At 39.4% G+C, this 24844-nt stretch overlaps 1 protein-coding gene across 3 annotated transcripts in view; it reads right to left on the reverse strand.

Moving 5' to 3' along the window:
• Nucleotides 1-18361: 18361 nt before the first annotated feature.
• CACNB4 (calcium voltage-gated channel auxiliary subunit beta 4) overlaps nucleotides 18362-24844 on the reverse strand; it is a 132173-nt gene continuing 125690 nt past the window's right edge. For all 3 annotated transcript variants that reach the window (XM_069732938.1, XM_069732936.1, XM_069732939.1), the window contains 3 exons: nucleotides 24101-24196; nucleotides 22177-22362; nucleotides 18362-20187 (listed from right to left, as the gene is read on the reverse strand). In XM_069732938.1, the coding sequence (XP_069589039.1) occupies nucleotides 19927-20187; nucleotides 22177-22362; nucleotides 24101-24196 (543 nt within the window). In that variant the 3' untranslated portion in view covers nucleotides 18362-19926. The remainder of the gene's footprint in view (nucleotides 20188-22176; nucleotides 22363-24100; nucleotides 24197-24844) is intronic.

A 24844-nucleotide genomic window follows, 5' to 3' on the forward strand; every position in this document is an offset into this window, starting at 1 on the left:
TATTACTATTGGATTAATAATGGATAGGTGTCTTATTGACATCTCTTCATTATTAACCAGGCTTAATGTCACCTTACGTTAGCAAGGTGACATTAACCCCTTATTACCCCATATCCCACTGCTATTCGGGAGTGGGAAGAGAGAGGCTAAGTGCCAGAATAGGCGCATCTTACAGATGTGCCTTTTCTGGGGTGGCTGGGGGCAGATGTTTTTAGCCAGGGGGGCCAATAACCATGGTTCCTCTCTAGGCTATTAATATCTGCCCTCAGTCACTGGTTTTACTACTCTGGCGGAGAAAATTGCGCGGGAGCACACGCCAGCTTTTTCCATGATTTAACCCTTTATTTTAACACCTAGAGCTCCCCAATTTTACACAAATAAACTACTAACATTAGTGAGGAATAGGGATGAGCGAAACGGATCGTTCATTTTCAAAAGTCGTATGACGCGCTTGGCGCCATTTTTTCAGCCAATGAAGGACCGTGGGCAGAGTGATGACATAGGTCTTAGGGGCGTGGACGCCTATCGTTATCTTGTCGCTTGTGCGCAGTAGCGATTTGAAATGTGTAACACCAGCTTTTCTGGTCAGGGACGGAGGGGGGAGAGAGAGAGAGAGAGAGAGAGAAAGAGAGAGAGAGAGACTTTTCGCCATAATCGGCCGATTTCACTCGACTCGACTTTAGAGATAGTCGGGTTTCGCGAAACCTGACTCGACCCTAAAAAAGTAAAAGTCGCTCAACCCTAGTGAGGAATATGTAAAAATATGTAACAGATATGAAATGGTTTACTGTATGTAAACCAAGTCTCATATCCTGTCGGGTTTGAGAAGAAGATAGCAAAAGCCGACAATTGAATTATATGTCAATGACATATGGTGTATATATATATATATATATATATATATATATATATATATATATATATATATAATCTCCCTATTCTATGTGTAGACATTTATTTTAGCTATTCTATTCTGTCAGTGTGATTTTACTGTACACCGCACTGAATTGCCGGCTTTTCTATAGAACACCGGTGCGTATTTCTCGCAAGTCACATGCATGGTCCGTGTGTAATCCGTATTTTTCTCGCCCCCGTAGACTTTCATTGGCAGATCTTTTGCACAATACGCTGACAAACACAGCATGCTGCAATTTTCTCAGCCCGTAAAATACGGCCGAGAAATATATGGCTGATGGGAGCTGCCCCATAGAGAAACATTGGTCCGTGTGCGCTGCCTTGTTTTTGCGCCTCTCGCTCGTCCGTATTCCTCTCTAGTGTGACCCTGGCCTTATAGTTTTCGCTGGACGTCTGTAGACCTTTATACTGTTCTGTTTTGTAGAGTTCTGCAGTTCTATAATGTTCAGTAGAGCTATATAAAGTTCTACTGGTTTACAAACTTCTGTGGCAGGGTCATATATAAAAATCATGGGGCCCCATAGCAGAAATTGTAATTGGGCCCCCCAAAAAAATATTCATGGGGGTCACAGAAGAGCGTATTTCATCCTTTACAAAGTAATTTGTAATTTGCAAAAGGTGTCATCCACGTCAATTACAGCAGGAGGACGGCTATCAGCAGCTGGGGGAGGGATAGAGAATCCAGGAGGAGGGCTGGAGACCGCAGAAACCACTCCTGAGGGATCAGACCAACAGAATTAACATAAAAAAAGGCACAGTAAAACCAAAAATACTCTGTTGCAAAAAAAAATCAGTAAACAGCAAGTGCTAATAAAAGGATGGAAAAACGGTATTTGGTTAATACGTTTTTTGCAAAAAATGTATATTAAGCTGCTCTACCAAACGTCATGGTATACCCGTATTAGAGCTGTTTTTTTTTGTTTCTACAAGACCAGGGAGTTTGGACATTTCCTTTCTGAATCCTGCTCATACAGGCACCATACATATGACCAGGTTTTTAAATACATCAGATAGGAATTACATACATTAGTTAGGACTGCTCTAATACGGGTACACCTTGACGTTTGGTAGAGCAGCCTAATATACAGTTTTTGCAAAAAACGTATTAACCAAATACCCTGTGTTTTTCCATCCTTTTATTAGCACTTGCTGTTTAGTGATTTTTTTTCTTTAAACAGAGTGTTTTTGGTTTTACTGTGTTTTTTTTGTGTTTTCAGTCTCTTGGTAGTCTGAACATTGTCCCTATAGGCTTGTTCACTGTGTGCAGGGCTCATGTGTTTCTGATTAACATACAGCGCGGGAGAACTTCAAAAAGTTTTTTGGAGGCTATAAAAGTGGAGTCAGGGGGTTATATAACTATTGATGGAATGCAGCCCTGACGCTGATTAAGGTCATAGTTTTAGTTGACACAGGACAAAACTGGTGACAGGTTCCCTTTAACAGAGTTGTATATGTGGGTGGACATTAATACAATAGATTACTAGCGTAACTAGTACACATATAGTGTAACTTACAGAGTTTTCTGCTGTTCTGTAGACCTTAGTAGAGTTTTGTAGTCTTTTACAGAGTTGTATGAAGTTTTATAAATTTGTATACAGTTCTCTAGCGTTCTACAGCTTTTTATATGCTTTTTTAGGTTAAAATAATTCTATTGGCCTTGTATAAATTTCTACAGGGTTGGTATAAATTAGGTGGACTCCTTTTCAGGGCACTTGGGATGAAGAAAGCAGGATCATAGGCTTTCAGCAAAAAAAAATCCTTCTCTTCCTTTATTGTACTTGCTGAAATAGGGGAGAAATTTAGGACTCCCAGCAAAGCAGTCAAATTTACCACAAAGGCTCCTGAGACTAGGAGGATTTTTGTTCACGTGTATTTATATCAGTCCCAGTTTTGTCAGTTAAAGGGTTTTTCTCCCCCCCAAAAAAACAATTTATCCCATGTCAATATTGTTACGCACTTGGTTGTGGAACCAATGTGCCACGATCCGGTAGAGAACCTGGACGGGCGTAACTAGGCGACCACCTGACTCTTTGCTAGAGCCCCTGATGGTGGGATTAGACTTGGCTCCAGATGAACGCCAGTTGCTTCTCCAGGGCAAACCCACGGAGCCGTGACGGCTGACCCCCAAGGGAGACAGTGAAGCAGGACCAGCTAGGAACTGGATAGCAGGAGGGTTATGGCTGGACAGGCACAGAAACAAAGGACGGCCACAGGTATAGGGTCACGGGTGCAGGTACACAGGTGATAGATCAGGCGGATCACAAGCAGGACTGGGCTCGGTCAGGATGGATACAGGTATGGGTTCAGCAGGACGGACTGGAACAGGTGCAGAGAGGGCGGATAGGATCAGGTAAGTGGGGTGGACAGGATGAGAATAGTGGAGGATGCTCTATATACCAAACCCTGGGGACGTCTTTAGCAGCGCACTGGCCCTGTAAGATGCAGGGAGCACACGCGCAGCACGCAGGTCCTGGGAGGAAGCAGAGGCCGAGGCAGCGTGAATAGATAAGTTCCTGCAGATGGAAGGAAGGGGATCCATGCAGGGCCACCGGCACAACTGTAATATATAGGATAAAGGATAACTTGCTGATCACAGGGGGTCCGAACACTGGGACGCCCAGTTATAAAAAGATCGGGGCCTTGAATGGAGCGTACGTGTGCATGCTTGACCTCTCCTCCATTCATTTTTTATGGAATTATCGTTAAAAGCCAAGCACTGTACTCCACAGTCCTCTAAATAATAAATGGGGAGGTCAAGCATGTGCTCCTCTGCTACATTCAGGACTTCAAATTATCTCGGGATCGCTGGAGTGTCATAGAGGTGGAACTATCAGCAAAAAAAAATATTTTTGTTAATAACCGTTTAAAGGGAATATGTCATCAGGTTTTGCTATGTAGTCTGAGAGCACCGTAATGTAAGGGCAGAGATCGTGATTCCAGTGATGTATTACTTACTAGCTTGTGTTTTGCTGTTTTAATACAATTAGTGTTTTATAAGCCAGAGACAAGCTGCCTTGTGCCTCCTGGTCCAGCCATGCCCCCTCCACTGATTAGAAGATTTTTGTCAATAAACAGTGTACACAGAAAGCTATCAGTTAGTGGTGTGAGCCGGGTTATTCACAGCTCGGCGTTCAGGGAACTAATGGACCTGCAGTAGAGAAAACTGTGATTCTATCACAACTGCTGCACCCAGTGAACTAAGTGATACATAGCTGGAATCAGCATCTCTGTCTCTACATCATGCTGCTGTCACGGGTTTACTGCAACAGAGAGGGACCAGAAGACAGCAGGGTCTGTTTGCACGTACTCCTGCACTAATTAGAAGCACTTCTCCGTCATATTAAACAGTGCAGGTTTCTGTTATCAGTGCAATGGTTAAACTGTTTAGCTTAGAGTCTCTGAAACTTTCCTGCTTGGATGATCTTAGCTGTTCAGTATTGGCCGCTCCCCGCTCTTATACATACTCACCTCTGGAAATCTAAATTGCCAGTGTTATTCTTGTACTGCCTGATGTGGAGTGGAGGTGTCGATTGTCGGTAGAGGCGTTTGGAGTGTTGATCTGTGACTGTTGCTTGGTGTTTTGGCTGTGTGCAAATCCTTTTCCTCTCCTATTTGGTTTTCCTTCCTTTTTTCCCGGTCTTCCTCTCTGTTGTTTGTGAGTGCATGTTTGTATGTTTGGTATTTTCATTTATCCAGGTACATCCTCCCTTGTTAGCTTGGTTTGTGCATATTCATAAACTATTACTCCCCACTTCCCTGGGTGGGGGAGGGGGAAAGATATAGGGCTGATGCAGGAGTTCAGTAAGGTACGTGGCCCCAGCGTCTTCACCATCAGAAGTAATCCAGGAAGCAGGAATAGCTAGGTTACCCCTAGCATTAGGGACAGGGAAGGAGAAGTAAAAGAAAAAAAAGACACAAGACACATACATTTAAAAGATTTTTTTAATTTATTATAGAAAAAAAATGTTAATGCAGTTAAATTGTTTTTACACTTCTAAATTTCATAAAACAAATCCAGAGAAATTAGGATGCCAGAAGCATGCAGTCTGCATTTGCTTTGTTAAATGTTCCTTTTTTTTCACAAAAATAACACCACTTTTTTTTTAATCTCTGTAAGCCACTAAAGCAGAGGGAGAGCAGAGCATGCAACACTTTACGCCTTTGCATAGTCATTTTTTTTTTACCCAGCATGCCTTGTTGAATGCTACACATATCCATAGATAAAAGTAGAAAGGGTTAATCAGCAAAAACATATACAAATTTTTTTTTTCTTCCCCGACTGTTTTGGTTTAGTAAAGGCAAAATTAATTTCCACAATCCAGCTTCAAATGTTCAGCTTTGGGTATAGATCGAGTTTCACAACATGACATAAGCATCAGTGGGAATTCACATTTATTATAATGATGACAGATTACGGTAATTATTTTATATTTGCTCAGTTATCTTTATTTTTTTTATCACAGACTTTTTTAGTACACCTTTACCTCTTTATAAAGCGCTATGTACTTACATATGTGCTCTTGTTAAAACATATCTATCGGGTGATATCATCCATATTGTACGCCAAACCAGTGGTCTTTCAGAAATTGCAAAGAATTAGGGTTATATTTTTCTAAAAAATGCATTTTGTCCTAAAATTAAAAAAAAAAAAAAACATTTAAAGGGGATGTCTCAGGACAGACATTGATGGCACAACCCTTCGGATTGCTTCAATGTTTAATTAAATGGAACTGACCCATTGCCACTTAATATTTATATATTTAACCCAATAGTGAGTAGCCGACACTGAGGCCATCTGAGAAAGCTGAGCATACAGGAGACCTAAGTACGCAACGATACACCATCAATATCAGGCACGAGACAACCCCTCAAGTCCGTGACTTGTCCTCTTCTGTTCAATTGATTTTAACCTATTTTTTGTTTAATCTATTGCTAATGAAGTTGGGAAACCAATATGGTCATCATTAAATCACCCATAGGGGCTAACAACCAGTTTTCCATGGTTCTGAATGGCACTCTCTGCCCATATGCCTGCATAGTCAGAATAATCGTTCAGACAAATAATTTGTGGGTAGTTGTAATCGTGGTCATATTGGTCTTCCCAGAAATGAGACTCACTGAGAAGCACAGTAGGATAAAAACTGTAAGACAAAAGAGGACAACTCCATTTTTTAAAAATGTATGTTTGAAAATAGCCTTTAAGGAGAACCTGTCACTTGCCATAAATATATAATTTTGTCACCTGATGTAAACGCCACTGTTCTCATGAATCTGGCGATGTTTTTCTTTTCTTCCTGTGACTCTCCGTTCCTGAGATATTTCCACTTTTTTCCTGTATGTAAATCTAGACTTTGTAGCTAAGTGGGCGTGGTCTGAAATGAGACGCCCTCCGCGAAGAGTAGATGACCACCCCCACTTAGCTAGATTTACATATAGAAAAAAAGGGGACATATCTCAGCAACGAAGAGGCGCAGGAACGAAAGAAAAACATCTCCGGATTCAGGAGAACAGCGGCATTTACGTCAGGTAAAAAATAAAAACATTTATATAGAAAGTGACAGGTCCTCTTTCTTTACTCACCATTTCAGGAACACTGGTTCAGCACACAAAAAGGCTGCCTCACTATATCACTTTATGCTATACACCATGGCAACAATGTCAGTGCTACTTATTACATGGAGCAAAAAGTGTCGTATGTCGTTTTAAATAAAATATGAACCCGGAAAATAATCATCTTTAGATATACGGCAATATGACACCAAACATTGAATGAAACACGTCATGGTGACACATTAATCTACAGATCTCAATATATATATATATATATATATATATATATATATATATATATATATATATATATATATATATATATATTATTTTTTCAATTTTCTTTATTAAAAACACAGCTGCCGAACGTGACAATCATTATTTAATTTTTGTAAACTGATCATCTTGTGCTAATTAATACAAATGTGCTTTATTACTTCAGTTTCAAATAATCGATATGGCAAAATATATGTATATATCTCTATTTATAATCTAGAACTATCTATACATTACATTATTTGGTCTATTCACCAGAAAATAACTACTCTCAAAATATGTGTCTATAGGATGCTATTGCATGTTGGGAATGTGGCCAGCCAATTGGCATGGAATTTAGGCACCATCGAAAATGAGGGTTTTCAGGGCGTCAGGGGTATAAGCACAGAGGAGCTCTCTAGTTTATCTCTAGATGCTCAGGACAGGTTTTCACACCCTTGAGTACAATCAAGAACAAATTAAAATGAATGTTCATCCACCTTTGAATTTTTTTTTTCTATAATTCTTTTTTTTTATTTTTTACTATTTTCTAATGTGGTTCAGAGCTCAGTTTACCAAACAGAGAGCTCCAAACTTCCCAGAGAACTGGTCCTTTGCCATTAATATGTATTTTTTTTAACCCGCTGTAAATGCCGCTCTTCTCCTGAATCCGACGTTGTTTTTCTTTTGCTCCTGCGCCTCTCCGTTCCTGAGATATGGCCCCTTCTTCGATGTACATCAATCTAGTCTTGTTAGACAACTGGGTGTGGTCTTAAAGAAGACACCCAATGAGAAGAGTTGATGACCACCCCCGCTTAGCTAACCAAATTACATTTACATACTGAAAAAAGGAGGCCATATCTCAGGAACAGAGAGGCATAAGAACAAAAGAAAAATACAATGCTAGATTCAGGAGAAAATCAGCATTTATTTACACCAAGTAAAAAAAAATTACAAAATTTATCCCAAGTGATAGATACTCTTTATTTTTGACAGCTATGTAACCATCAATACATGGAGTTTAGGGGGTTACTGCATAGAATTAAAGAGATTATCCAGCGTCATAAAATGCAAATATAAATTAATTAAACTTAATTCATGTTAATACGAAATCTGCACCAATATTCCAATTTCAGATCCAAAATCCTAGTCTTATGGGCTTCACTTCCACCTTGGTTCCAAAACAGTCAGAGAGCTTCCTCCCTTTGTCTTAGCTAATGACCAGATGATGAGGGTTGGCTATGTTGCTCACTTCATTAATTACGCCAGATCCTTCCACCGTCATAGTTGGAATAGATACAGAGAATGGAGCTGGCTTAGCTAGTGAATTGAGTCTGACAACCAGCCCCCTTCACATGTCGGCTCTGAAAATGCGACATTGCTGCAGATTTTCAGAAATCAACTCCATCTTTTCAAAACACAAAGAAATCTTTTTACATCTTTGGACAACCCCTAAGGTAAAACCACACTGATCTGGTGGCCGATGACTACCGGAAAATGGTGGCTGCACCACCTAGGTTCATTCCTATCTCAAGAAAACATATGAAGCTTTGGCCTCTAAAGTTACATACCTTAAAACTTCATGCCGTAAAGGTGGTTTAAGTGCAAAGGAAATGTAATATTACACGGCGATAGAACAATGGCTCAAATTCACCATTACAGAGACTGCCAGAATGGGAACCACTCATATAGAAGGACTGCCCCGTATAATGTCTATATGTTCCTATAGGGCATATTTCAGAGGGCTTAGCTACACCACCACTTTAAATTGCAAACTCCCTGTTTAGAGCCTACACTCTAGACCAGTGTTCCTCAACTCCGGTCCTCGAGAGCCACCAACAGGTCATGTTTTCAGGATTTCCTTAGTATTGCAAAGGTGATAATTGGATCACCTGGACAGGCAAGCATTCAGTCACCTGTGTAATGCGAAGGAAATCCTGAAAACATGACCTGTTGGTGGCTCTTGAGGACCGGAGTTGGGGAACACTGCTCTAGACAATGGGCACTGCTATGAGACCAGATGTGTGGGGTCATTTGAAAACCACAAAACAGCCATTCGCAAATTTCTGATATCAACTTTCTTCTGCCCTATGTTCTGCAAATTCGCAGTCTATGCAGCAAACTGAAGATGGTTGTAGATTTATGGACCCCGGGAGTAGGCCCTCCCCTCAATCAAGTATCTAGTATGTACTTAGCAATTTCCGTGAAATGCACAAAATCTTCTCCCATCAGTTGGCATATGCATCTCATGGGGTTTTGTTTGTAGTACCAAAAATATAATCATGGCCACTTTTGGCAAGATGGTGCATTAATGTACATCTTCTACTTTTGAGACTGGCCACCAGTCCGCTTCCACCATCTCTGCACCTAGCCTCACACAGTCAACCACCACCAACTGATACAATTGGCCAACACTAAATAGTGTGAAGTTCCTAATTCTCAATCCGGACTGGTATCTCCGAAAGCACGGGATATCATTAGCTGAAGTTTGATGACTCTCTTACACCAAAGGCCCAATTCATCATTGCAGTTGCATAGTCATTTCTTCTTTTTTTCGGTCAATTTGTTTCAATGTTTTTTACTTATTTTTAATTTGCGTTTTAATTTTTTACTTTGCTCTGTTTTTAAAAGTTTATTTTATATCTGTTCACCTATTTGTATCTTCACCATTGTGGGCATTGTTTGGGGTTTCAAGATGCCTTTGGCTGACATGCCATTTTTGACATTTATACAGCTGCAACTTTTTTGGACAAATATACTCCAGTTCCTCTCTCCCCGGAGTTATTTTATCTATTTTGGATTTTTTTGCACATATTTTGCCAAAAAAATGTAACTTTCTTATAAAAGTAAAGAGCATTTTTGCTTTTGTTAATTCTGCATACCCACAAATTGAGAAATATAGAGATCGCTACTGGTCAATGCCACGTCTGCACGTATTCATGAAACACATGCAGCATTTTGAAGAATTTGGTTCAAAAAGCTTCTAGAAATGCCACAAAACAAAAAAAAAAAAGAAAAAAAAAGTGACTTATAAAAGAAACCGCAAATGATGAATCGGGCCCCTAATGTTTTTCTGCTGAATAGATCATTACAGTCCCATTTTCCCCTCTATGAAAAATTATACCTACAACCTAAAAAGTGGATGCAAAATATCCAAGCATACCACTGAAGGGGGATATATGAAAAAAGTTATTTTATTCAAAGAAATATACAATACAAAAAATTCATAAAATATCATGACTCACAGGTAATATGAAACATGTGCCCTGTTTTTTTGTATGTGGATATGTGGTGTGCTTGGACATTTTGTATCCACTTTTTAGGTTGTATGTATTCTCAACACACCCTACTTTAAGAATACTATGGGAATCATTGTCATGTTGACTTAAAGATCCCTACTTATACTTGATATGCCTTTGGACGTGTGCGTAAGAAATTATATCTGACTATTTTGGATTTTTAGTCTTTGCCTAATTTTGGTTAGGTCTTCACCAGTCCTAAAAAAGGAAAAGTCTACTAAGGCTCAGAAATCTGTGGGTAATAGGGGATACTACTCCAACAAGGTGCCCACTAGAGATGAGTGGATCAATTTGTTGGACTTTGGTTCAGTGTCGAGTTCGGAAGCACCTGGTGGTTAGGTGGGAGGCCTACGAATTTCTTACCTTCCGGCGTTCCTGGCTCGGCTTTTGGTTACCCAGGGCTGGGGAAATGTCAAATGTGTATCACGTCGCACAGATGACATATCTGACAAATCAGATGCCACACCGGGGACGCTGGAAGGTTAAGGTCTATCCACCAGATACCACTCAACTGGACCAGAGTCCCAGGAATCGATCCGCTCATCTGTAATACCCACAAATTGAGAAATATAGAGATCGCTACTGGTCAATGCCACGTCATACATGACATTAATCCCTGTGTTTCCCCTCTCTCCCCCCCAAAAATCAAATTTTTAGGTGGGTGATACGATGTTCTACAACTAACACCTTTTAGGCTTTGTTCACATCTGCCTCATGACTTCCGTTCATATCTTGTATAACAGATTGCAATGGCACCCGATAGACCCAATTATAATGAGGTCCACCAGGGGTCTACAGAGGTTTCCTGCAGTTTTTAATATGGGCACATTCAAAAGTAGCTTGACCTTCCAAAGGTGGCTCTGAAGTCCAAACAGCAGTATGGACACAGCCTAGAGTTGCGTAAATTCTGTTACAAAAATTTCCTTCGTGCTATAAAATTTTTCCCAGAGTAGGCATTTATCGCTATAGACAGCACAGAGCAAGAAAGAAACCGTCTCTGTTGCCCATAACAACCAATCACAACAAAGCTTTGATTTTTCAAAAGGAAAATTTGAAATCAAAGCTGAACAGTTGCTAGGGCAACAAGGACAGTTTCTTTCAAATAGTTCCGTAAATCTCCTCCACTGTGTTGTCATAGCAACTAATCATATTTTATTCTTACAGTAAATTTTTTTAAAAAAAGTAAAAGCTGAACTGGAATTGGTTTCCACCGGCAATAATCCTTGTCTGCTCTAATTGTGACAAGGATCGCCATCGGGTCCTATTGGGTCTCAGGGCCCAACTACTATCACTGCACCATTAATAAACATGCCCCATGGGTTAAAAAGGTAAAACTGTGTTGCTCCTTTTAATCTATCAATATGTTTTCAGACTACAAGAAAAAGGTTCGAAAGTTACACACAAAGTACATGGGTCCAATGATCAGTGCATAGTTAACCACTGCTAACCATGGCGCTATCATGCTCTCAAAACTATATAGACAGGCAGCATTAATATCTTGGCAAAAGTAATTATTGAAGACTCTTTCAATAAAAGGGGGGCCAAGTATATGTAAAAAAACAAAAAAGTAGACTAACTGAAAACACACAGTTCACATACTGCTTGCAATGACAGTCCAGTTCAGAATTCACAATTATGAAGAATGACAACTTTCACAAAGGGGCTTTTAAAGAAAAAAATGTAGGCGGTGGTCTAAAAGGTATCCTTGGGGTGATAACAGCACCGGCTATACAACCCCTAGAACCAGAGGGCTGTACAATATACTATGTTTGGCATTTAGCTGAAAAGGACTTAAGGGTGGAGCAATGTGAGCTACTGTCTGCTATTGGCCACTGCTCACAGTGCCCCTCCCTCAGATGTTCTTTTCAGCAAGATGCTCGCTGCATAGATGTAGCTCATGGCATCTACGCGTTTAAACCATTATTGTCATCTTTAAACTTTTTTTTGTTTATTTTGTTTGTTTTATTTTATTGCATTTCTTCCATCATTTGAAATAACAAAGGAAAATTGCAGCAAAAAAAAAAAAAAACACTGTTAAAATCAAGATGGAATTTCATATTTTCCTATGATTTTAAAAACCTGATTGAACACAGCCTAATGGAAGACTTGAAGAGAAGTTTTTAGTGTTTTTTTGTTTGTTTTTGCTTTATTTTATAGCCATTTTGTTTGTTTTCTGACTGCATACAGACCAGTCCTTACCAACCTACACCGTCTAAAATTCACTGCTTCATTATTTCTTATCTAAACTGCTCCAAAAATGAAACTTAGATGCCATTTTGTTATTTTGGGCTGGATCCATGACACCCCGATGTCGCCTTCATAATTTCAGCATTATACCGGTATTAGATGAATCTAGTCTGGCCAAATTTGCTGCAGTCTTCCTATAGAAAACTATATATATCATGATTTCGGGCTTTTTTTTTTTTTAAGTCATGTTTCTTTTTTGTCTTTCGGTATTCATTGCAGTTTTTAGAACCAAATTCTTCAAAACGGCGCACAGGAGTTTCATGATTTTTACGCAAAATGTTAAAAAATGCTCTTTATTTTTCTACTTACCGTAATCTTTTTTTGTGCCTTTTCTGAGCAAAAAGTGCATGATCCTTTAACGTGAGGCAAACAGCTCTAACATTTGCTCAAAAATTTCTGGCTTACAAAATACTAGGAGGGGGAACTGGAATATATTGGAGAAAAAAGTTTTTGCGACTTTTTGAAAGGTTGCAAATCATCAGCAAACTTCTCAGTTACAAAAAGCTTGTCGAAAACGGCATGCAGAGAAAAAAAAAATCAGATGGACAATTAGAAAATGAAGTTCAAAACAGGCACAACTTCAGAGAAAAATTTAGCCCAAACCCCCAAAAAAGGTCAAAAAATAGGCAGAGATGCAATAATGAATCAGGCCTTATGAGTTGTAGCACTTGACAAACTGAGCTCTGCTGTACCCGGTCTCAAAAACTTCATGACGCTTTGCTTTGGTGTACAGGAATATGAATGTTGATCATTATGACTAAAGTGAGAACATAGGAAAAGGGTACAAAAAGAAATTAATAATTTTTAGAGAATCCTTAAAGGGGTATTCCCATTTTATGAAGTGATACAATATCGCTACTTTGTTTTGAATGGGGGATCCACCAAGAGGATTTTACCCTTACAGCGGCCCTCCTGGCTACCCAGCTGTGCAGGGAACTGTAGCCAGCTGCATTTATGTGAATGTCAATGTGCTGCAGTACCAATGTGCTGGCCAGAGTATTGCTCAGCAGGGATAAAATGCATGGCCTTGGCTGTAAAGGGCCCCTTTATTCTCAGTCCCAGAGGTCACACCCTTGTCATTCACATCCTTATGGTATTTTCTAGATGGGAATAACTCTTTCATGACCATTTCCACATGGGTTGGTGGCTACTTAATTTTCCTGGTGGCTTAGTGTTCCAAGACCAGGAAAAATGCACATTATTAGATTTCTCATGCAAAAACTAGGACTCTGCTGATTCAGTGAAGGCACTCCATGCAGACATTAGGTGAAGAAAAGCAAGTTTCTGCCATTATATCCATGCATGACATTATCTGATTTGCAAATCTGGCCACTTGAAACGTATGTACAAAAATTAGACCAAGAAAAGCTATGGTATGACATCATAGGCATGCATGACATCACTGGTCGGTGTGACATCACGGTAGAATGTTCCTCAAAGATAGGACAAAGTACGTTGGCACTGAAGGCAGAGATAGTAAAATATGCCCCTTTCTCATAGCCAATCCTCTGGGCATGATAGCAGTCATACGGGCAAAACTAGGCAGTGCATGAACTCATGTTGTGCACGCCCCTGAGGACCCGCCCAAAGCAAAACATAGTGAATCACTTTAACAGGGGTAAATAAAAAAGATTACATGCACTAGCCAATTAGGTCAGGTCTTACGAAAATGGGTGCACCAGTATTATTAGTGCTTACCCTTGCCCCCCCACCACCACCACCCCCCCCTTTGGTCCTGCTAATGTGATATGACTATATACATTAATGTATTTCCAATGTTAATATCACTTGCATACATTGTGACTACATGGAAAAAGCAACCAGACATCAAATAATAGTAGCTTAGATAATACATGCAGTGGATGCATTAAAGGGAATGTGTTAGGGCAATTTTACTACTAAAATTTGTGTTATGGCTGTATAGATCCTATTTCATCAATAAAACTGATACCTGTCTTGTAGTAATCGGATGTGCCAGCACTAAGAAATTAATCGTTAAAGTCACATGCAAATGAACCAGGAAGTGCATTGATGCACTCTGAGTACACGCCCCCAATGGACTTTTTGCCTAATTTGCATATATCTTCAAAGCCTGATTTCTCAGCACTGGCACATCAGATTATTACAAGACAGGTATCATTTTTATTGTTGTCCTAGGACCTACGCCATCGTACCACTAGTTTCCACAGTAAAATGGTCCTGATAGATTCTCTTAAAGAAGAGAAGAAAGCAAATTGGGAGACATCAGTCATTCATTTTCTATATAACATTGTGTATATATTAAAAGGAAGTTGCAGCAGTAACCAGGTGCGTAAGGAGAACCAAAGGCCCCTTTGCCACATAAGAAAACAGTAGTACTAAAATAGGAGAAGATATTTTCGGTGGCCCTGGTACAGATTTTCAGGATTCCGGAACTTTTGCTTTGCAAATAACAGACATAATGTCAGATTTTGGTTACCTTCTATAATTACATGACTATATCCACCAATTCCATTAACCTATTCAGTGCTGGAGTGCTACTGACATGCTAAAAAAGGCAGTTAAGGCAAATAAATGAGTTTTGTCTTAAACCGTCCTGCTGAAGAATTCCTACAAATCTACAGTAACAATCTATTGTACAGGACCTGGCATTATACAGCGCTGTTTTCATGCGTCCTTCAGCATACAGTACATAGATAACATTTCTGTACATTTTATGGGCTGTCAATGTGTTTTATAGCAAAGCACCATGTATCTCATTCTTGTCCAGCGGATCTCGGGTTATAATTGGAAGATATACGGATGACATAATCCAGTCACATTACGGTCACTGCCGTCAACTGTGAATATGTTACCAATACTCCATCAGTTTATAAAAGAACAGACAATAAATTATGTCAACCATAATTTAAAGGAATTGTCTGGCTTAAAAAAAAAAAAAATTCACAAAAGCCAAGACCCTATTTCAGAATTCTGAGTATACAGAGATTGCCTAGTTTAAGACCCTTATCTAATAGCCATATGGCGAGAGTGGCCACATAGAGGGTCTCACATGTCGGAGGGATAGTTATAACCAGTGACTATATGAAGATCCACAATTCATACATTGTTATGCTTCATTTCACCTGCGGGGGAGCTGCTGGGAAATTTAAGACTTGCTTTTTGGATTTTCCCACAGAGCATAAGGGGTCTTAGTGGCACGGCAACACCCGTCTATCAAAAAAGAATTGTTTAAAGCAGATCACCCCTTCACCCCTCTAAGTAAACCAAGTTCGAAAAATAATTAAATACCACAATTAACACCAAAACATAGGATTGTATTTAAGGAGCATTGCTTGATGATCTGTACTCAAGCTCATGGTATGTGACATGTTTACATCAGTAATTATACCCCTTAATTGCAAGAAAACAAAAGATTGATCCATGCCTAGTTTACTGTGTACGACCGTCGTATAGGGCCACTCTCAGAGCGAAAATCAATGTGACTGCCTAACCTATACCTAACCCCAAGAAAAGAGATGTCAGAAGTGTCCAGTAGTTCCAAAGGTATAGGGTCTTATATGCCTCGGGTTTGCCCCTCTAGACTGTATTCTGTTTTAGAAAGGAGTTCTACATAAAAATCTGATTAATAGTGGAAGTTGAGATTAAAAGAAATCACAAGATTTGACTGTTGTTCCTATGTATGAACTAAAAACAATCGTTTAGATGATGAAACGGTCCCAGGATAGGTGTTGAATGTAAGATCGCTGGTGGTTTGACCACTAGAACCCACACTGATCACAAGAACGGGGGCTCCAAAGTTCTTTGAGTGAAAATAACAGTAGTGAGCATGTGCAACCTCTGCTCCATTCACTGTATACAGGAGTGGTGGTCGCACATGCTCACTACCGTTCCATCCATATAGGCAACTTTGAGAAGCTATGTTCAGGATTTGTGTGGTTCTTCGCAGCCGGACCTCCAGTGATCATACTTTTAACCCTTTTAACCTATTACAATATGGTTTAGCAGAGAAAAGATAAGGAAGAGAGTTGACAGCTTGACCTAAATTTTAATCAGATTTTTGATCAACTGGTCAATCGGAGGCTGGACAGAGATCTGTCTGAGATGGTTTAGTGAATCCTGCATTGAGCAGGGGGTTGGACATGATGACCCTGGAGGTCCCTTCCAACTCTAACATTCTATGATACTATGATTCATGACCCAACAGTTTAACCTGATCTAATAGGACTTAAGCCTTAGAATATAGAGTTGTCTTTATATTGGGTGCCAATCTTTTCCCAATCCGGGGCTCCCAATATCAACTCTTGTGCCCCATTGTAGGGTCCATTGATACCATCAATGAGTTATGAAATGTTGACGAAGGTTGGCATAGACAACCCCTTTGCATTTGTCCATTACTCATATAATAGAAGAGGATCATCTATTTCAGTCCTCCATTAGTCAGAGCAGGAAACTACGACGAGCATGTCTGAAGAACCCATATTCATGCCCACAAGGTCATCTCTTCCAATAACTCAACGCAGTTTGGGTCATTTACACCTCGCGATCTGACAAACTGCTCCGACCGTACTGTCGCGTTTTCAGCTCCAATGCATAATATATGTACAAATAACTATTCCCACGCATGCAACTAACAGCAGACATCTGCATTAATTTGGGCGACATTGCAATGGACACTACTTACAGAATCTAAGTTTTTCAACGACAGTGAATTTAAGCATGTTGCCAAGTATACCAGTTGCTAGAATACCAAGAAAATACCTTGCATATATAAAATTTCTCAATCGTTTTTTTATGAGCACCCAAATGAAGTCCAATATTATTATACCGGTCAATCTGAGAAATATATGTTGCCATAATGTCAGGTACAGAATAAAGTCAACGTTAGCCAGTCACAGTTATATTTCTCTGGTCGTTTTATATATTTTTATTTATATGGGTCGAGAAGGGGGGGTCTATTAACAAAAATAAGTAAATAAACAGGAGGTCCTGTTTGAATGGTTAATGCCATCCCAAGGTATGATGTAGTCTAATAGTGAAGGTCTATATAATAGATTTTCCTACAGTTCGGTTCAACACGAAGTTTAAAGGTGGGCCAAGAAATGGGGAATTGGTGTTTTGTTATTTTTTGATTATAGGTATATATATTGCAAATTAAAATGAAAAAAAAATAAATAAATAAATAAAAATTAACCAACAAGCTGGCTCCTCTCTCTGGACAAGAAGAGCCATACTTAGGTTGACTCCACCCTGGAGGATCAATAGGCGGGGACAGTAATTCCAGCTATGTGCTATATACTGAGTATTGCGGAAGTATTATTTTTGGACTGTTATTATGATTTACCCTTTTTGCTAAAGACGACCCAATGACATTATCAACAATACAGAATATTACTCAGATTGACTTCTCAGCGGTCAGTTACACCTTAAAGTGTCAAGTCACACATTGCGGAAAATTGATCAAAAAAAGGGAAGAAGAACACTCACATTTCCGAAAAATAAAAGCAGTATGCTATCTTTTGCTACAGTAGTTTTTATAAATCTTAGTCGATATTAGGCTATAAACAATTTTTTGCCATTTGAGTGCCTCAGTCATGTGACAGGTTTTTTTTTTGTCCCATCAATAACTTTTCATTCAGCAGTAACATGTGCACCCAACAAAAAGTTTGTAGCCTGGGTTTTATAGCACATGTTCACCTTTTAACCCTGTGTCATCTTAAGATTGCAGCTTTGCTTCAATTTTTCTGATACAGATCTTTAAAAAGTTGCACAGAAATAGAGATATATTGTGACAGCTTCCCGCATACAATTTTATTACCGTGTTCAATACATAAGCAGTATGCAGTTGGCTCCTAAGCTCCCCCTAGGGGTGGCCATGATATTATCATTTACCTCTATGTCTGTGCAGGAGGTTCCGAGTTCAGTATCAGAAAAAATGATGCTCTGACTGCTAAAAAGATATATTAAAGATATATTAAAATATATATTTGGTACATAATAGTGCCAGGCAAAGATTAACATTTTAACTTTGACAATATCCTGATTTCTAACTTTTCTAATGCAGAAACACACCGCAATTTGAAAAATATGTCTATATATATTTTTTTTTTTATTTTGCATTAAACTAGAAAAGAACATTTTTTTTTTGCTGTAGGTAAAACTGTATGAGTTTGTCTATGTTTTTGTCCAAAGCACATCAAAGTGAAATTTGATGTCATTATTGCCTATTTTTCTCTATTGTTCCAACCCCCACAAAAAGAAACCCTAAACATCTGAGCATTTATTTTTTTTTGTAAAACTGTAAAATTATTTCAATCTGATTTTTGGAAAGTTTTAAAATTCACTTTTAAGCTTTGTGTGTTTTCTGTTTTTTTTTGTTTGTTTTGTGTATCACTATTATTAATAATAGGAAAACTGCTGAAGACATGTTTAATATTATATAGTAAAAAATAAATGTATAGAGATTTTATGTTATTTTTTTTTTATTATTAAACGTTCTCTTTTTCTATACCCATCGCACCCGTAATCCTATCCAGGTTATTTTAAAGTGACTGCAACATGCTCAAGTAGACTTTCCAGTCAATTTTACCCAAATTCCAACAGGAATTGGCTTTATAAATTGGTTCCAACTGGAACTGTTCTTTTGGAAATTTCCCAGTGTGGGAAATTGTTCCTATACATGCCTTGACAAGTACCCTAAAACAGAAGTGACCTACTAAAAATCCTCAAAAGCCATGGGCCGGTTAAGCCACGAGAATCTCCTCACATGGTAAGAGTTTTAGTTAAAAGATCCTATGCTATCAAAGGATCACCAGTGGGGGGAGACCACCAATCAAAGGTCAACTGGAATCATCACTCAAATTAAGAAGTTGGCGAGATATCTGCTCGTCCCAACATAACGATGGAGATCATGTTCATTCCATATGCATTTTTGAAAAATCCACTATGCCTTTTCTACCGTCTATACGGCTCAGTAGATTAAGTAGAAAGATTAAGCTTTCTGTGATCAACTTATCTTTCTGGCTTGCTCATGGGAGGGGACTATCATAAAGACAGTTATTCCAAAAGATCTACCCTTGTCATCGTTAGAAGCCATAATATGTTTAGGGAAGAAAAATTATGATAGAAGACACATTGGAGAACCCATTAAAAGATGTATCCATGTTAGGACCACTTGTTATCCATGTAAGGAGATTGTGAGGACCCACCCCTGAGCAAGTCCCTGTGCAAGACCCGCCCATGCTTTACCAGGTTGTTTTATTTAACCTCATGCAAGGAGATCTCCAAAACTTCAACGGCCCAGGTTATCAAGAAGTAAAGTGGACAACCCCTGCCCTAGACTACAAAATGGATGTGTGCAATAATTCTTGTAAACACATACTGCTCAAATGTAAATGTCAAAGCAAAAAAAGAAGGTTTGTTGAGAGGGCACAATAAATTTCTACCTACACGGAAATACTTATGGATGTGGATAAGCATTTTGCCTGTGATGTAGCATCAAGTGACTCGTACAGCTGGCAAAATAAAGTGATTTGTATATTCTATCTACCTTATGTTGCTGTCCGAAACTTGACCTTTTTGTTGTCTTTTTGACCCGCAATGCATTACAAAACAATGCACTGGAAGTTTCCTGGACAGCAAAACGGTCAGTGACCACAATTTTTTTCCAGTTCAAAAAAACTCAAAGCCTGTGCCTGGAATCATGGCTATATCCTCCCGGAGAGCCGCGGTTCCGATGAGGTTTATAAGTGTCCTGGTAGGAATCAGAGTACTCTTCTTCCACAAGAGGATAATGGTCACGACTGTGTTGAGAACTGGAAGACAAGCGGTTTCTGCTTTTCCGAGCTCTTTCGTTGTGATAATTTTCATCTGAGGTCATTAAACTTCGTCTCTCGATGGGGGAATTTTCGGTCGAGTGGTTACTATGTCGCATTCGTTGGCTCTGCAAATAGCAATGAAATGAGAAGGATTTTCGATGGTGTTTTACTCCATGGTACACCAATTTTGACTTATACGACTGGACCTGTTTCTTTTATTTTCTTGGAAAGCTACATGAAAACGAATTTAGCCACAAAACCATGAGGAAATACAGATTTTGTCACAGTTTCTTTTTTGCACATTTCACCTTTTGCATTGAATTGAACACTAAAGACTTTAAAATCCGCATTTCATTATCTTGTGATTACTAGAGATGAGCAATTGATTCACTCTGCCCTGGTCCCGCGTCCAGTCCTCCGTGGCAGCCAGCTTCATTTCAGCGACCAGTAACCTGGGTGTCTCTGGTGGTCACTAGGCCCCGCAAATTCATGATGTTCGTCGTGCTGCAACTTTATGACATTGAAAGGTCTAGTGAGCGCCTGAGACGGCCAGTGTCATGACACGTCACCCTCATATTGAGCACAGAAGCATGACTTCATCATAAAGTGTAAATGAAATAAAAGAGCTAACGTGAACATCCCATCTGACCCCTGTTGCTCTATGACCCCCCTGCTGTGAACAGGTAATTGAAGTAGGTTATCTGATGGAGAGCAAACATAAAATCTGGACACAGAGGCCGGGATATGACAATTTTCACGCATGGGCTAATAAGTTTCCTTTTTTTCAAAGCAACGTTTGGCCAAGAATGTCAGACACTTTGGCATCGGAATCTAGATATGAATATTGAGGTTTTGTGACAGGCATTGATCCTATAGTTATGGGAGACATATTTTCAGCATCGTGGCCCCAGGACAAACGCAATGCATACTGTATACTTGCACTGTGGTGATACCTGTCTATCAGCCCCAAATTAATATCTGCCAGATGGATAACGTTGTATATGACATGTCTCATATCTGTAGAAAGCTAAAATCATGATCAGAGATATGGCATTAATATCTCTCGCCTGGAACTTCCAAGGGTGCAGACTTCTTTAAGGTTGGGGATCTCATAATTTTTGGTACCTGATTCATATCTAATTTACCCACCTGCATCTGAGGTCAGATGGATAACGTTACATATGCCATGTCTCTTATCTGTTGAAAGCTAAATTTATGATCAGAAATATGGCCTTAGTATCTCAAGCCAATTGTTAGGGATCTGACCGCTGCATCCCATCAAACCTAAAGTGGTAGTGATTTTTCTGCTCTACGTCCCCCTGCACAATAGCGCCATGGGCTGTGCCGGGAACTGCAACCAAACCTTCTCTATGACAGAGGAGGTTGGTTTAGTTATTAAAAATGGAGCAGCCGGCCTCCTTCACGCACAGCCCTGATTACTTGGCAGCAAAGGGCTAGACATGGCACTTCTGACCAGGACTAAAAATTATAGCAAAAAACACTGGGGCCCTTTTGGAAAAAAAAGGTATATCGGTAAGTTCTTTAAAATCAAATTATTAAAACATCTAAAAGTATTTTTTTTACATTGAACAACCCCTTTAATTTTGTACCATTTTTGAATTGATAGTACAACATATTAAATAGGATTTTCCTGTATTAAAGGGCTATGCCATCACTTGTTGATCAGTGGGGAACTCATCCGCACCAATACTCAGAAGGAAGAGGCTTTGCATAGTGGATGACTGGGAGCGCCTTCTGCCCCTTTGATTTGGGAAGGGGCGGACATATCATTGGTGCAATTTGTGGGGCCCATTTCCATCTTAAAAGCTGGTGGAATTGTGCATTATGATGATCTATTGGACTGTAAAGGGCCCATATTGTGTTCTTGCACAGGGGCCCTCTTCTATCTGTGTCCACCAGTGGATTTGGGATTGCTGGATAACCATAGGTCAGACCTGTGATCCTAACCACATGAGATCATGTTATATGATCATAATACCCCAATTAGGAGTCTGGTCACAATTAAGGATTCGGTTATCCATGCTGGATCCAGTTATTTGGTTCTGTCTCTAAATAATCAGAAAAAGGGAATATTGTCATCTCATGACCGATACCTGTAATCCAGAGATAGCTGTTGGGTATGATGTGAGAGCCGTGGATCCTAGGTTTCTCCCCAGAAGAGGAGTCATGGGTGTGCTACTCGTGGTATGTGTGGATCGCCAGTAAGCTTCTAGATAATCCGCCAAGTGCTCACAGGCGTCTTCTAGTTGATTCTCATCCAAAATTACATCAAACATTTCCTGTTCGGCAAAAATAAGAGCAAAGGTAGATCTTGTAAAATAATCGACATTGTTATTTATTTTTTCCATAAATCAATGAAACTTAAGATATATTACAAAGTTTCTTATTTTTATCAGAGCCTCTTGAACTGACCTTTCATTCTCAAAATTCTCAATTCACGGATAAAGTATGAGATAGGAGATGACAGTTGGTGCTTGCAAAATGCTATGGAGAGAGGAGGAGCTAGAGGCGGAGACAGACATTCCGCTGCAAGTTCTTCTAAAACGATAGTTACAGTTTAAGGTACAAATTGGTAAAGAGAATCCTCTGTTATAGCGAGAGTAGGGACTATTTCTGTTAACGAGCTGTTTTTTTACATTATTTCTGTACAGCAAGGAGCCAGCGAGTTTAATTAGTGGTCTCCTTAAAGGGACCCTCCAGCCAAAAACTATGTAATGACCTATATAGGGCTTGAGGGGTCAAGCTGGCCACAGGGACTCTGTCCTTGGTTTTATTTTGTCTATATCTTTGGACCATGCATTTGGCATAAAACAGAATATCAGTTCTTTCAAAAGGAACTCTTTTTCTGTCCTGACATTCCTGTTTTTAGTAAATAATTGTATTTCCTATAATATATAAATTCTGGAGCATCGGTTCTTATATCTCTTCATTGTGCGCTGCGGAATATGTTAGCGCTATATAAATAAAATTATTATTATAATTATTATTATTGTGCTGTTGCTCTGTTATTTCTTTGAATAATTTGACATCTGGGTGTTTTCAGTCGGGGGTGCGTCCTTGCTCAGTCTGATACTGTCCAGTCATTTCTGCACATGTCAGACTGTGTGGTGACGTGCCCCTTTGATCAGTTGTTCATTCATTCATTCATTTCTAGAAGGAATAACAGGAACGACACCACTGTATTAAGATATATGGCGTAAGGAAAGGCGACGCTTGTTAGAGGTGGACAAAAACACCAAAAGTCGCTAAATATTAGCTCAGCCTCGAATTGCGTCAAACTTTTGCAACTTTTCAAAGATTTTACTTTCCAACAAAATTTAGGCATAAAAGCTTTGATGAAATGGGCCCAATTTCCTTCCTGATCACTGCCATGAATATGCAGCGGCACAGTTTTCTGTGTGTTGTATATTGTGTGTATGTATGCAGCAATGATATGTGTGTTTATGTAACAAAGCTGTTTGTGTGTGTAGTGGCTCTGTGTGTGTATAAAGCAGTGGTGTGTGTTTCTGTAGCAGAGCTGTGGGTGTATGTATGCAGCAATGATATATGTGTGTATAAAGTGTGCTGTGTGTTTATGTAACACAGCTCAGAGCTATGTGTGTATGTATGTATGTATGCGGCAATATTTGTATGTATCAGCTCTATGTGTATAAAGCATTGGTGAGTGTATGTATGTAGCAGAGCTGTGTGTATGTATGCAGCAATGATATAAGTGTGTATATAGCAGTGCGGTGTGTGTTTATGTAACACAGCTCAGAGCTACATGTGCATGTAGTAAATCTGTCTGTGTATGTATGCTGCAATATTTGTATGTATCAGCTCTGTGTGTATAAAGCTTTGGTGAGTGTATGTATGTAGCAGAGCTGTGTGTATGCATGCAGCAATGAAAAAGCAGTGCTGTTGGTGTTTATGTAGCAAAGCTGTGCGTGTATGTAGCATTTTCAATTGTGAAATAAACAGACATTTTTGATTGATAGGCAACGCACATTGAAGTAACATAAAATTACATATACTCACTGGTGGACATTGGGCAAGTTTGTCGGCAGCTACTAATTGGACATTTAAGTGTTTGCTTTGGGATTTTCCTCTGGATTTGATGAGTCGCTGTAATACCTGGAATACAAGCATCAAGTATTTTATCAATATAAAAGGGTTTAGATAAGAATCAAGTCCTGCACATTCCTACTACCTTATTATGTGATTATTTTCCTTCTTACTTCACTATACTGCTTCTGCTGGTCTTTTCTTGCTCATTGACCGAATTGAACAGACCTTCAGCTCACTACATGTGACTCCCATTTTAAACTGGGAAACTTCATGTTCCAGCAGCCCCCTATTTCTCCTTTCTGGCTCCTTTTTCATTTGGATACATTCTGGGCTATAGCTGTCATACAATGGAGTAACAGATCAAGCTCTCCCATTATTAAACTCCTTAGATGCAATGGTCACTATTGACTGTGGCACTCTAAGGGATTAAATTGCCAGGATCGGAGTTAGTTCCAGTTCTGGTCATTGAAGCAGTCTGTCAGCTATATGTAACAGCTGATATTTGGTGCAGATGATCCTATCGAAATAACTATCTCAAACTGTAAAAGTCAAAACCTCAATGTACAGTACAGTTACATTGTGGTGCGGAAAGAGGTTAAAACAAAATACAGTAAAGGTACCGTCACACTAGACGATATCGCTAGCGATCCGTGACGTTGCAGCGTCCTCGCTAGCGATATCGTCCAGTGTGACAGGCAGCAGCGATCAGGCCCC

This window comes from Ranitomeya imitator, chromosome 7, assembly GCF_032444005.1.
Source record: "Ranitomeya imitator isolate aRanImi1 chromosome 7, aRanImi1.pri, whole genome shotgun sequence".
In the NCBI taxonomy this organism is placed as follows: Eukaryota; Metazoa; Chordata; class Amphibia; order Anura; family Dendrobatidae; genus Ranitomeya; species Ranitomeya imitator.